The sequence below is a fragment of the Dromiciops gliroides genome, chromosome 1 (genome assembly GCF_019393635.1).
Source record: "Dromiciops gliroides isolate mDroGli1 chromosome 1, mDroGli1.pri, whole genome shotgun sequence".
Taxonomy (NCBI): Eukaryota; Metazoa; Chordata; class Mammalia; order Microbiotheria; family Microbiotheriidae; genus Dromiciops; species Dromiciops gliroides.
The window spans coordinates 49,104,055-49,116,858 of NC_057861.1; the positions used below are offsets into that span (position 1 = coordinate 49,104,055).

A 12,804-nucleotide genomic window follows, 5' to 3' on the forward strand; every position below is an offset into this window, starting at 1 on the left:
AACCCATTTCCTTCGAGGCCACGCCCTCTTCCTAACCTCACCCACTCCCCTTTCTGAGCTCCCCCCTCCCCCGGCCTCTGCTCCCAGACCACACCAATTTCTCCCCAACTCTTTTTGGCCTCCTTTCTCCCGGTTCCTGGACAGTCCCACCCTATTTTACCCCGACCTCCCCTCCTTGCCCCCCTATCTTTATGGCTTCTCCCCCTTCTCCCAGACACATCTCCCCCGTGACCCCGCCCCTCTCCCTTCCCTTATACGCCCCCTCCCCTTTCCCTGGCCCCTCCCTCGTGCCTCTTCCCTTCCCGGCCCCTCCCCTCGCTCCTCCCCCCACACACCCCCTCCCAGTCCCCGCAGCCTCCCCCTGCCTCCTGATGGAGGCGGCGACAGCCAATGAGCGGGCGGTTTCACATCCGGGGCTCCCGGCGCGGCCGTCGCCTCCCGCTCACACACGGCCATGGCGGAGGTGAGTGAACCGGGGTTGGCCGAGGACCGCCCGCCGCCGCTTCTGTATCCCCCTAGCCCCCCCACCTCCCGGGGGCCGTGGCTCCTCCTGGCCCACAGCTGATGAGACACAGATGGGGACAGGAACCGGGACGGGGGTGGGGGAGGGTTTGTAGCGGAGCGCGAGGACCCGAGCCGGGCCGCCTCCCGTCGGGGGCCGCGCGCAGCTTTCCTTTCCCCCCCAACCGCCAACCGCCCCCGGCTGCCACATAGCGAGCCACGGGCCGAGCTCCGCGGCGGCGCAATAGTGAGCCGCGGGCCGGGCTGCGCATGTGCGGCGGCTCGCCTCGGTACTGCTGGGCTGGAGTGGGGGGGGCCAGAGGAGCGGGGCGGCTGCGGGCGGCCGGGTGGGGAGGGGGTGGTAGAGCGGAGTTGGGGCCAGGAATGGGAGGGGGTCGGGCCGCGCTCGCGCAAGGGGAGCAGGAGATGAAGAGGGGGCAGCGCGCCTACCCGGCGCTTGCAAACTTTGCGGAGCGAGCTTTTGGTACTCCGAGGCTTAGGTCCCCATGAAAGGGGGGGGGGGACGGGGATCGTAGGGATCTTCCTATCCGCGTCCTCTTCCCCCCCTCCCCCTTGGTCCACAGATCCCCAAGTGACGCTCCGCGCATCTTAGCGTTGCGGCGCATTTGCAAACTTTGCTGAGCGCGCCCTGCGCTGTTTGCGCTGGAGAAGGGACTGCTCGCCCAGGATCCAGCTAGGCTGTCCATTGGCCGGGTGCGGTGGGGCTGGGCGGGGCTCTCCCGGGGTTTTGCGAAGGAGTTGCTCGGGGTGGGGTGGGGAGAGAATGTTTGCGGCTCTGCATTACTATCCTTGCGCGTTGCGCGAGCGCAGCTGCTGCTTAGATCTGGGAGCTTTGCGCTTTGCTGCAGCCGAGGTGCCTGAACTCCTCCCCCACCCTCCGGAGTGGTTAAGAAACTTTTGCATAGGCCTTTACACTTGAACTTAGGACCTAGGTAAAGCTTTGCAGCAAATGCGGAGGGAGGTAAGGGGAAAAGGAAGAAAGGGGGGTTTTGGCTCTAAGATCCCCAAAAAAGCACTGGGAAAAAACGTTAGAGGGAATCGACTGTCCAAGTTCCCACTGTGAGTCAGAGGCTGAAACCGGGACTAGAAGCCAAATCTACCTACCCCTCCCCACCCCTTCCCCCTGTCTAGGGCTCAGACCTTACTGCTTCTCTCACAACAGAAAAATGGGTTTTCTGGGGACCCCTGGATGATGACAGTTCAGCAATGCAGGTAGCAATAAAGACTCAGTGGTTAACGTGTTATGTTGTATTAAAGCTACCTGGGTAAGAGGGGCCTTATTACCTGGTAAGGTAGTATTTAAGTATTGCTCACTGCCTAGGTTGCTTTCTTGGCAAAACCTGGAGGATAGGTGGCCTCTTATTGAAGGCTTGGTGCAGATTGAAGTCATTAACTTCAGTAGAAGACAATGTAAATAAACCGATTTGGGGCAAGCATTTTTGTTGTACCAGAGCCACTGAGACAATCCTGGACAGTTTCTCGTGGGGCCTGCTCTGCTCCTGGATCCACCACCATACTAATTCATTCAAATTTCCGTTCTTCATCGACCATTAAGCATCTACTATATGCCAGTCACTGGGGATACAAAGTAGCTTCTACAACAGCTGTACCTTGCTCTCAAGAAACTTAAAATCTAATAGAGAAACACCATCACAATGACATGCAAAAAGGAGTAAAATGGTATGAGAAATTTGAGGAGGGAAAGATAACTTTGAGGGCTGAGAGAAGGTTTCAGGAAAGCTAGGTTTTATCTGAGAGACTTTGAAGTAGAAGGAAATAGGGAGGAGAGGTGGGTCAGTGAAAAGAGTCATTCAATTTTACTGGAATTTAGAGTATGTGGAAGGAAGTGTATGTATGTATCCCTGAGCTAGCTTGTGTAGGGTCTTGAATAGTAAGAGCCTTAAAACCCAGCACTGGTCACTACTTAAAGGCCTGAGAGAAGGCAGTGTGATGTAGCCAAAAGAACTCTGGGCTTAAAGTAAGGGCACTTGGGTTCTAGTCCTGACGCAGGCGTTGAAGAAGCTGGCCTCAGTGGATAAACCCTTGACTTGGAGTCAGGAAGATTTGAGTTCAAATCTAGCCTCAGACATTTAGTGCGGGCCTGGGCAAGTCATTTAACTGCTGTCTGCCTTGATTTCCTGATCTGCAAAAATTCTTACCTCTCAGAGTTGTGAAGATCAAATAAGGTAAAGTACTTTGGAAATCTCAAAGTGCTATATAAATGCCAGCTGATATTACGGTTATCTCCTTAAATCTAAGTTTCCTCATTCATATAATGGGGGTGATGATAATTGTACCTCCTGCCTTCCAGGGTCATTATCCAGAAATGGCTTCATAAACCTAAAAATACTTAAGTGGATTTCTGATCTCTTTGATTTGGATGTATCCTTCAGAGATACAGATTGCAACCCATCCATATTTGCCCATCTTGTTCATGTTCTTCTCTAAGGTTTATGTCATGGCAGAACTCATAATTCTTAAAGGGATAGAGGCCGGACCTGTGACTTCTTTGGTGTAGGGAACTCTCTTGATTCAAGTTGCACTTTTGCTTCCATTTGACGTCTTAGAGTTACCTAGAGTACAGAAGGGTTAGGTGACTTGTTCAGATTCACACAACTAGTATGTTGCAGAAGCTAAATATCTAGCATTTATTATTAATTTTTTTTTTCTGAGGCAGTTGGGGTTAAGTGACTCCTAGGGTCACAGCTAGTAAGTGTCAAGTGTCTGAGGCTGGATCCATACTCAGGTCCTCCTGAATCCAGGGCCAGTGCTCCATCCACTGCACCACCTAGCTGCCCTCTAGCATTTATTATTAATAGGATTACAAAGTACTGTGGGGATTCAGAGAAGGTAGTAGCTATTTGCACTTGGTAGGTTCAGGGAGAACTTCCAGGAGGAAGTCTCATTTGAACTGGGCCTTGAAGGATAAATGTTGAGGATTTTGGCAGGTCACTTAGTGGCCCAGGGAAGACCTTCCAGGAAATGAAAGTGTGGGGGAAAAGTCAAGAAATTGAGGGACATGCTTGGCTACAACCAGTAGCACACTGTGCTCCAGCCAAACTGGGATGAGAGAGAGAAGAAAATAAGACCACAAAGATAGGTTGCATTCAGATTGAAGATGGCCATCTGAAGAGTGTAAATCAGTTCCTGAAGGAATTATAACTATAGACTCATCATCTCGACTGTTTAAGAAAAAAAGATTGGTCCATGGTTACCAAGAATCTATCAGGAATATTGTCCCTTACTTCCTAGCAGGTATTTTGGGCTCTGTGTGATCTTCCTGAAAGTCTGTTTGGTTTTTAGATGGCCCGGAATGTTTTTGAAAAGTGACTTAATGACCAGTAACACAAGAGTCAAAGCTCTGTGAAGGGTAGTTTCCACCAGACTCTTCTGCCCAGTGTGGCAGAGTGGGCCTTTCTGCTAGTGATTCTTGGGGACAGCTCAGTTTTTTCTAGGAGGATGACATCAAGACTCTGAGCACCACCAGTGACAAGCATGTGTTCCCTGGCTTTCTAGTCCTAGAAATGGCCATAAATTCATTTGTGATTGGAAGCGTCTTCATCAGTTTTACTAGCTGGGCAGGGCAGTAGTGTCAGCTTCATGGGAAAATTAAAATGATTTACATCAGAGACCATCAGCAGACAATTCCGTCAGGAGCAACAGCTTTGCCCTGTTATTAAAGCATAGTTGAATCAGGGAAGGTTCAACCATGGGGAAGGGGGAAGTCTTTGTTCTCTCTGCCAACATTTTGTACCTCTTTGCCTTGCCCTGTCCTCCCCCATTATTCATTCATTGAGTGTTTGAGTTCTTTCTTCATGCAGGCTCTACTAGGTCAGGGACTTGGGAAGTAGGGGGTGCAAGAGAAACCTGAGACATGATCCCTTCTCATGAATGGACTAGAATCTGATTGGGGAGAAAAGATATGATTAAGATACGTTAATTCCTTATGGGATCTGACTTCCCAAGTGCTGTGTATGGCTTTTGAAACAACTACACCAAGTCTTTCCAGTGTCTTAATTATGACTAAGTCATCACTCTTCTTGGAGGCTACCTGTGTTCCCCTGGTGTTGCTGTAGCTGAAGTCAATTCTAGGGACACTGCATCAGCATGAGCTCTGCTTCCATAAGGAGTGCTGCTTTGTGGGGATCCCAAACAACCTGGTGCTTGTGCTATTGAGTTAAAGCCAGGTATTAACAGAATATTCAAGCCTGAGTTTACAAACAGCAACTTGACTCCAGACCCCAAAAAGAACTTGAAGAGAAACCAAGACAAAGGAGCTACTGCAGAGAGCACAGGATTATATAGGAACCCTGCATGGGAAAGCTTGTTAGGGAGAGATGGCTCAGAAAGAAGGTGCATCCTGAGAGCGGGCTTTGGCTGAACTCTTCAGCATGGAGTGTCTGGCACATTGAGAGGCTGAATAAATGCTTGTTGAAGGCTTGGATCCAGGAGTTACCTTAAATTGGATTTTTCCTCTGTTATTGTCATAAAACCAACCTCTGGCCTGTGGAGACCCTTGGGCTCACAAAGGCAGTTGGTTGCCTCCCAGAGTATTTGTTTGTTTAATAATAAACAGTTTTATTTAAAGTTCTGTTTCAAATTTTATCCCTCCCTCCTCCCCCCCCCCAAGGTGGCATGTGCAACCATGCAAAACATTACCACATTAGTCATTTTACACAAGAAAACTTGAATAAAAGAAAAAATGAAAGTGAAAAATAGCATGCTTCAGTCTGTTCAATCAATATCAGTTCTTTCTTTGGAGGTGGTAGTCCTTTGGGATTGTCTTGGATCATTGTATTGATGAGAATAGTTAAGTCATTGACAGTTCTTCATCAAACAGTATTGCTGTCACTGTGCACAACATTCTCCTGGTTCTGCTTACTTCACTATATATCAGTTCATACAAGTCTTTCCAGGCCTTTCTGAAATCATCCTGTTTGTCATTTCTTTGTTATTTTACAATAATATTCCATCACAAGTCATACCACAGCTTGTTTAGCCATTCCTCAACTGATGGGCATTCCCCCAATTTCCAATTCTTTGCTACCACAAAAAGCTGCTAGAAATAGGTTTTTGTTTTTTTTTAAGTGAGGCAGTTGGGGTTAAGTGACTTGCCCAGGGTCACACAACTAGTAAGTGTTAAGTGTCTGAGGCTGGATTTGAACTCAGGTACTCCTGACTCCAGGGCCGGTGTGCTATCCACTGTGCCACCTAGCCTCCCCTAGAAATATTTTTTGTATAAATAGGTCTTCTCTGTTTGGGGATGTTTTTGGAATATAAACCTAGCAGTGATATTGCTGGATCAAAGACTATGCACAGTTTTATAGCCCTTTGGACACAGTTCCAGATTGCTCTCCGGAATGATTGGATCCTTTCACAACTCCACCAGCTATGGATTAGCCTCCCAGTTTTGTCACTGATATGGGTGAAGTGATACCTTAGATACCTTGTTTTAATTTGCATTTCTCTGATCAATGGTGATTTAGAGCATTTTTTCATATGAGTATAGATAATTTTGACCTTGGACCATTTATCAATTGGGGAATGACTTGTATTTTTATAAATTTGACTCAGTTCTCTATATTTGAGGAATGAGGTCTTTATCAAAATAACTTGTTTCAAAAATTCTCTCCCAGGGGCAGCTAGATAGAGCAGTGGATAGAGCACCGGCCCTGGATTCAGGAGGACCTGAGTTCAAATCCAAGCTCAGACACTTGACACTTAGTAGCTGTGTGACCCTGGGCAAGTCACTTAACCCCAATTGCCTCACGAAAAACCCAAAAATTCTCTCTCAGAGTATTTAGAGATTTCCCATAGATTCAGAACTAAATAAGAATATTGTTCCCCAATGGAGAGTTGAGCTTTTAGGGCCACTCGTCCCCTGGCACGAGTTAGCATTGCTTAAATCAGATATGAAACTACTTTCACAGCCAATCCAGAAGCCCCAGGGAAGTCAGTCTTATGACTTCTATCTGAGGTATCAATTCATCAGCAAGCATTTATTAAGCCTTTTCAATTTACTAGGTATTGGCAATGCAGAGACAAAAATGAAATAATCCTTGTCCTCAAGGGGCTTACCTTCTGTGGGTGAAAGCAAACATATTAAGGATATGGTAAATATAAAGTAATGGGGGTAGGGGGACTGCTGAGGACTTTGGGAAAGCTCCATGTAGGAGAAAGCTTTGAGCCGAGTTTGGAAAGAAACTAGAGATTCTAAGATCCTGAAATTATTTATTAAATTTTAATGAAAAAGGGGAAGGACATGAAGTCTTCGTTATAACCACCTGATGATGTGGCGTATAGAACAAGTCAGCGGTGGAAATGAGAAGGTCGTCTGACCCTTTACTCTTTCATGGCTTCTTCCTTCTAGTCTCTAAGAAATATTTTAGAGTGTCAGTAGGGTTCTGGACTTGGGAGTCATGAAGATCTCAGTTCAGATTTCCTTTGAGACACTAGCTCAATGAACCTGAACAAGTCACTTAATCTCTAAGGTCCCTCTAGCTCTTAAATCTACAACCCTATTTATTTTTATATAGCAAACACGCATTCTTAGCTCTTTCTATCTTGTCCAGATTTAGTTCCAGATGACATTATTTCTAAAATTCATATCTGCTTGCAAAACAAAGATTTGCCAGCATTGAAGATATTCAGAAGACAAACTAGCAGGCCTTGAAAACACCTCCCAAAGGCAAGGGTTTTTTGTGCGTGTTTTTTTTGGTTTTTTTGCAGGGCAAAGAGGGTTAAGTGACTTGCCCAGGGTCACACAGCTAGTAAGTGTCAAGTGTCTGCGGTAGGATTTGAACTCAGGTCTTCCTGAATCCAGGCCCAGTGCTTTATCCACTGCACCACCTAGCTGCCCCCTCAAAGGCAAGTTTTGAGCAGTAGAATCAGTTCCAAGGTTTTGAAAGATTCTGAGTGGGGGAGCTCTCTTGGGGCAAGGTGTTAGCATGTGTGGAGACTATATAGGAAAAATTGGGGAGAAGATTAAAGATTAACTTGTCTGATGTCTCGAGATGGGGAAAAAGAAGAGACTCCCTCATTCTCAGTGGATAGCGGATAGGACTAGTGTTATTTTTCATGATGAGATCAAATAGAGGTAGCTAGGTGGGTACAGTGGGTAGAGCAGTGAGCCCCTGGAGTCAGGAAAACCTGAATTGAAAGCCATCTTCAAGACAGTAATTGTAGGGGGTGCAGTGGATAGAGCATCAGCCCTGGAGTCAGGAGTACCTGAGTTCAAATCCAGCCTCAGACATTTGACACTTACTAGCTGTGTGACCCTGGGCAAGTCACTTAACCCTCATTGCCTCGCTTAAAAAAAAAAAAAGAGTAGTTGTATAATCCAATGCAACTCACTTCACCTCTATATGCCTCAGTTTCCTCATCTGTAAAATGGGATAATATCTACCTCTCAGATATGTTGTGAGGATCAAATGTAGATGATATTTGTAAGGTGCTTAGCACAGTTCTGGCACATTCTAAGTGTTTAATCTTTTCTTTCTTTTCCTCTCCTTCCCTCCCTGCTGGAAGTTGGCTACATAGAAGGGAGTTAAGCACTACAAAGCCTTTCCTTTCTCTTACATGGTTTAGCATCTCTTGCCCTTTCTGTTAAGTACTTTGGTATAAAAGCCAGGTTCCTTTCTAGGTCCAGCCTAGAATGATTTAGTTTCTGATAGGCCAAAAAGTCTGCATGCTAAAGAGTAAAGTCAAAACAAACAAACAAACAAATAAATGATAGATAGAAAGAAAGATCATCTCCTCTAATATGGTCCTGTGGCAAGGTGAGGTCCTTGTGCTGTAGTTGGTCTGCCTGTACACTTGTGGAAATGTGTTTTCTGACTTTTGTCTCTTCAATGGCTGAATCACCAATGCAGTTACATTCCTAAAGTTTCCCCAAACACGTCACCAAAGCTGTTGGTTCATTTAGACTTCACAGTCTGGCAACATCCCAGAATCCAAAGTCAATGGTGAGGGGGGAAATGAGGGAGGTGGAGTATGATTATCAAGAAGTCTCTGGGCAGGAATGGGGCAAGAGGAAGTAAGGAACAATTTCTGGCAGACCATCATGTGATCCATTGGTGTCTGTTTCCTTCCATAGGCCTCGGCGGGGAGGCAGAGCCCGCGGGTGGTCTCCTACCCAGCTCACAGCCTATGCCCCGGGGAGCCCGGCCTGCAGACAGCAGCAGGTATTTGCCCTCGAGTTTTCATGGCTTCCCTTTCTACTTCCAGCCACGGGCACGGGCACCCTGGCACTTGACTGCCAAGGCTGAGGCCAGTCCCCTTCTCCATTTGTCACCTGGCAGCTGGGTCTCTAACTTCAGTGCTGTTCAGTGTTTGTTTTGGGACAAGCTGGTGAGTGGAGACTGCCCAGGGCTCAGGCAGGACCCACCCACCCCTTGCTTCTCCCTCCTAAGCCAATGAGAACAATCCAGGGCAGAGAAGAATCCTGGGTTCTGTTCCAGTTCTCTGCTCCTTACTGGCAAACAGCTTTCTTTAGCCTTGTGGCTTGACCAAACAAAGGGGCAAAGGGGGAGGCTAGTTATACAGTGTTTTCACTTCTAGTTAGGAAACATGATGGCAAAAGCAGCTGTAGTACAGGTGACAACCTTTTATAAGACTGCTGTCAAGGGATAAGACTCAAAACTCTTCCATGGGTTAGATCCAACCCTTCAATGATGAATTTGATTTGAGGTTTATGCAAATCCGTGCAGTAGCAAGTGGCATTATAGAACTCAACTTGGAGATTCCTTGAGCTAAAGTAAGGCAGCCTGGGCAGGACTGGGCCTAGATTGGCCAAGGAAGAAGCTAGTGGACAGTCTGTCCAAAATGAAGTTATTTATAAAAATAACACTTTTACGTTACTCCAACAGATTTCTAAGACTCTTTCCCAGTTGCCTTAATGATTTCAGTTTTTCCCATCTTTCTTAGTATCTAATACTAGCAAAGTTAGGTGTATTTTCTTGGAGTCGTTCATGTTGTTGAAGTGCTAGAATTAAACTCAACAAATATATTTAAGGACCTCTTGTGTGGCTCTAGGGGAACATAGAAAGATAAGTAAGACCATGGTCCCTTGCCTTAGGGAACTTAAGTTTAATAGGACAGATATCAGACATTGTTTAGATTAGAACAAGTACATGAGAAGAGTATAAATTACTATGAAATCAAATGATGAATCATTTTCAGTTGAGGGAACCAAGGACTACTTCATCAGGAGAGGCTACATTTGAACTTGGCCTTTAAAAGGATAGGTAGGGGGCAGCTAGGTGGCACAGTGGACAGAGCACCGGCCCTGGAGTCAGGAGTACCTGAGTTCAAATCCGGCCTCAGACACTTAACACTTATTAGCTGTGTGACCCTGGGCAAGTCACTTAACCCCAATTGCCTCACTAAAAAAATAAATAAATAAATAAAAGGATAGGTAGGATGGCAAAAGGCAGAGTTGGGGATAGGGGGAGCAGGGACTTGACTCCATTGAACAGTGATTCTACAAGTCAGGGAAACTCACTCAGATTGGTGTCCCCCACAGTTGTGTCCATGGGCTCTGATGACCACCATTTCAACCTGTCAGAGATCTTGTCCCAAAACTACGGTATCCGGGAAGAACAGGAAGGTGAAACACGGGACAAAGAAAAGTCATTAGAAGAACTGGAGAAAAGCTTCACATCTCAGGTACACAGTAAGATGGGTCAGGACAGGCTAGGAAAACCTGTCTTGGGCAGCCCCCTCACAGTGGGGCTGAGGACAATGTAGTCTGACTTGGAATTCCGAGGCATGTTTTCAGTACCTGAAAATGAGAGTGAACACTTTGAACAGTTGAAATCCTCAACTGGTTCTTTTGGGGGAAATAAGAGAAATTCCCCTGTGAAGAGAGCCCTTGGGGGAATTAATCAGACCCTACCAAAATTCCTCGAGGCGGTAGGCCAAGAGCCTGAATGATTGGAATCCCAGACTCCTTTCCACTAACCACAGCCTTTATGTCCTTTCTCCCCAGACCCCAAGGTTTCATTAAATTGGGTTCAACAAAACCTTTTTCATGATCATTTTGACTTTTCACTCCCTATACCCCCTTATTTCTCTAATCATGTCCAAGGAGAGAACAAGGCCCATGGAAATGGATAAAAACCCGAAGTTGTGGAGTGAAAAATTTCGTCAACTCCACCCCATCATCTCCTGTCACAATGTATAATAAAAACACTAGTTTGCCTAACATATGTTAAAGCTTTTATTTGTATTTCATTTTACTGTTTTGAAGTGCTGCATTATCTTTCTGCACCTCTGGGGTAAGCAGGATAGAGATTATTATTCCCCATCTGACACATGAGAAAATTGAGGGCCGGAATACTGTGCCCAAATTCATATTGCCCAGAAGTGACAGAGCCAGGATGCAAACCGAAGGTAGAGGACTTCTGGTCTGCCCTCAGCACAGTTTTTATCAAGATGTGAGATTCCAAAGGTGTCTGTTGAAGGCCTACCACATGTCCACTAGAGTTTAGTGCAGGTCCTTATTTTTGAAGACCTTGATTTCATTTGAGAGAGAGAAGGCACATATCTTGTGAAACAATTAGACAATAAAACAGTATTAACATGAATTGAGTGGCATCCACAGGAAGTACTGGTCACTGAGGACTGGTGTTTTAAGGAGTGTTCCCAAAAGAATTATCCCCTAAAGAATAGGGAGTGTTGGGGCAGCTAGATGGCGAAGTGGATAGAGCACTGGCCCTGGAGTCAGGAGTACCTGAGTTCAAATCCGGCCTCAGACACTTAACACTTACTAGCTGTGTGACCCTGGGCAAGTCACTTAACCCCAATTGCCTCACTGAAAAAAAAAAAAGAATAGGGAGTGTTGGGATAAATGTACTTGATTGTCTGCATGCATCCAGCTTACCTTAGGATGTTTCTTAATCCTGAGTTTTCCTCTTGAATTCTGGCTTATGAGCAAAGGTCACAGTACGCTGAAGGAGAGGTCTTGGGCCCACTAGTCTCTCCTCGTACTGTTTTGTTGTCTCCTCAGAGCAGCGACATGCCATTTGAAGAACTGCTTGCACTCTATGGCTATGAAGCATCAGATCCAATTTCAGAGCAGGAGAGTGAGGGAAATGACATTGCCCCCAACCTCCCAGATATGACCCTGGATAAGGTAAGGGAGAACTGCAGGACAGAGACAAATCACTTGGAAAAATTGCAAACTAGTGTGGAAACCAAGTTGACCTTGTTCTTCATGTCAAGGCAATTTTTTGTTTGACTAACCTTGTAAATCCTATTCAAAACGTAACAGCTTTGTAGAATTAACACGGTTGTTTCTTGCCAATATTCTCAGCATAAACTCTCACCTTGGGTGAGCATCAGTCTGCAAGTCTGGTTTAGACTGATGAATTGATAAAATTTGCCCTGGTCCTGGGGAACGTTAGCTCACCCTCCATAAGACGTGAGGCCAAGGGGGCAGCTAGATGACGCAGTGAATAGAGCACCGGCCCTGGAGTCAGGAGGACCTGAGTTCAAATCCAGCCTCAGACACTTAACACTTCCTAGCTGTGTGACCCTGGGCAAGTCACTTAACCCCAATTGCCTCACTTTAAAAAAAAAAAAAAAGAAGTGAGGCCAAAAGGAAGATTGGTTAAGGAAAGAGGGACACACAGATTTCCATAGAACATCATGACCTGTGATCTCAGGCTGTTACATCTGCCCAGGAGGCCCATTTGTGGGATCATCCTGAAGGGAATTCCCTGGGAGGGCACTTAGCCTCATAGTACCTGGGGAAACATTTGCTTCATTCTGGACCTCAAGTTTGAAAAAAAATGTTTTTCATTTTCTTGTTAAAAGGAACAAATAGCGAAGGATTTGCTTTCAGGGGAAGAAGAGGAGGAGACACAGTCATCAGCTGATGACCTGACCCCATCAGTCACTTCCCATGATGCATCGGACCTGTTCCCCAACCAGGCCAGCTGTAGGTTTTACTGCTGATGTCACTTGAGAGTTTTGATAAGTGTCAAGGATAGAGCACAGCATCCCCCAAAGAAGTGTACGTTGCTAGGAGTTGAACTTCAATTCAGCCTCTCTGCCTGCCAGTTTGAGCCTCTTTTTGGAGTGAAGCAAGATGTGGGGGGAAGTTGGGGAGAACCTAGAGTCAGCCTCTGCTTCTTGGTCCTCCCTAAGGGATGTTGCTCTTATACCCTGGTTTCCTTTGTCAGAATCACATAATTATAATCTTAATTTGTGTAGTGTCTGTCTCCCTCTCCCCCTCTCCTTCCCTCTCTCCCTCCCCCCTCCTTCCTCTCTCTCTCCTTC

General features: G+C 46.2%; 1 protein-coding gene across 4 annotated transcripts in view; it reads left to right on the forward strand.

Annotated features, from left to right (window-relative positions):
- The first annotated feature begins 376 nt into the window (after window positions 1–376).
- Window positions 377–12,804, forward strand: part of MIER2 (MIER family member 2) — a 40,450-nt gene continuing 28,022 nt past the window's right edge. Inside the window, exons 1-5 of one of the 4 annotated variants that reach the window (XM_043978339.1) lie at window positions 377–463; window positions 8,618–8,705; window positions 10,046–10,188; window positions 11,468–11,656; window positions 12,340–12,463. In XM_043978339.1, the coding sequence (XP_043834274.1) occupies window positions 455–463; window positions 8,618–8,705; window positions 10,046–10,188; window positions 11,468–11,656; window positions 12,340–12,463 (553 nt within the window). In that variant the 5' untranslated portion in view covers window positions 377–454. The remainder of the gene's footprint in view (window positions 464–8,617; window positions 8,706–10,045; window positions 10,189–11,467; window positions 11,657–12,339; window positions 12,464–12,804) is intronic. The other 3 variants (XM_043978338.1, XM_043978340.1, XM_043978341.1) reach the window with 3 other exon arrangements.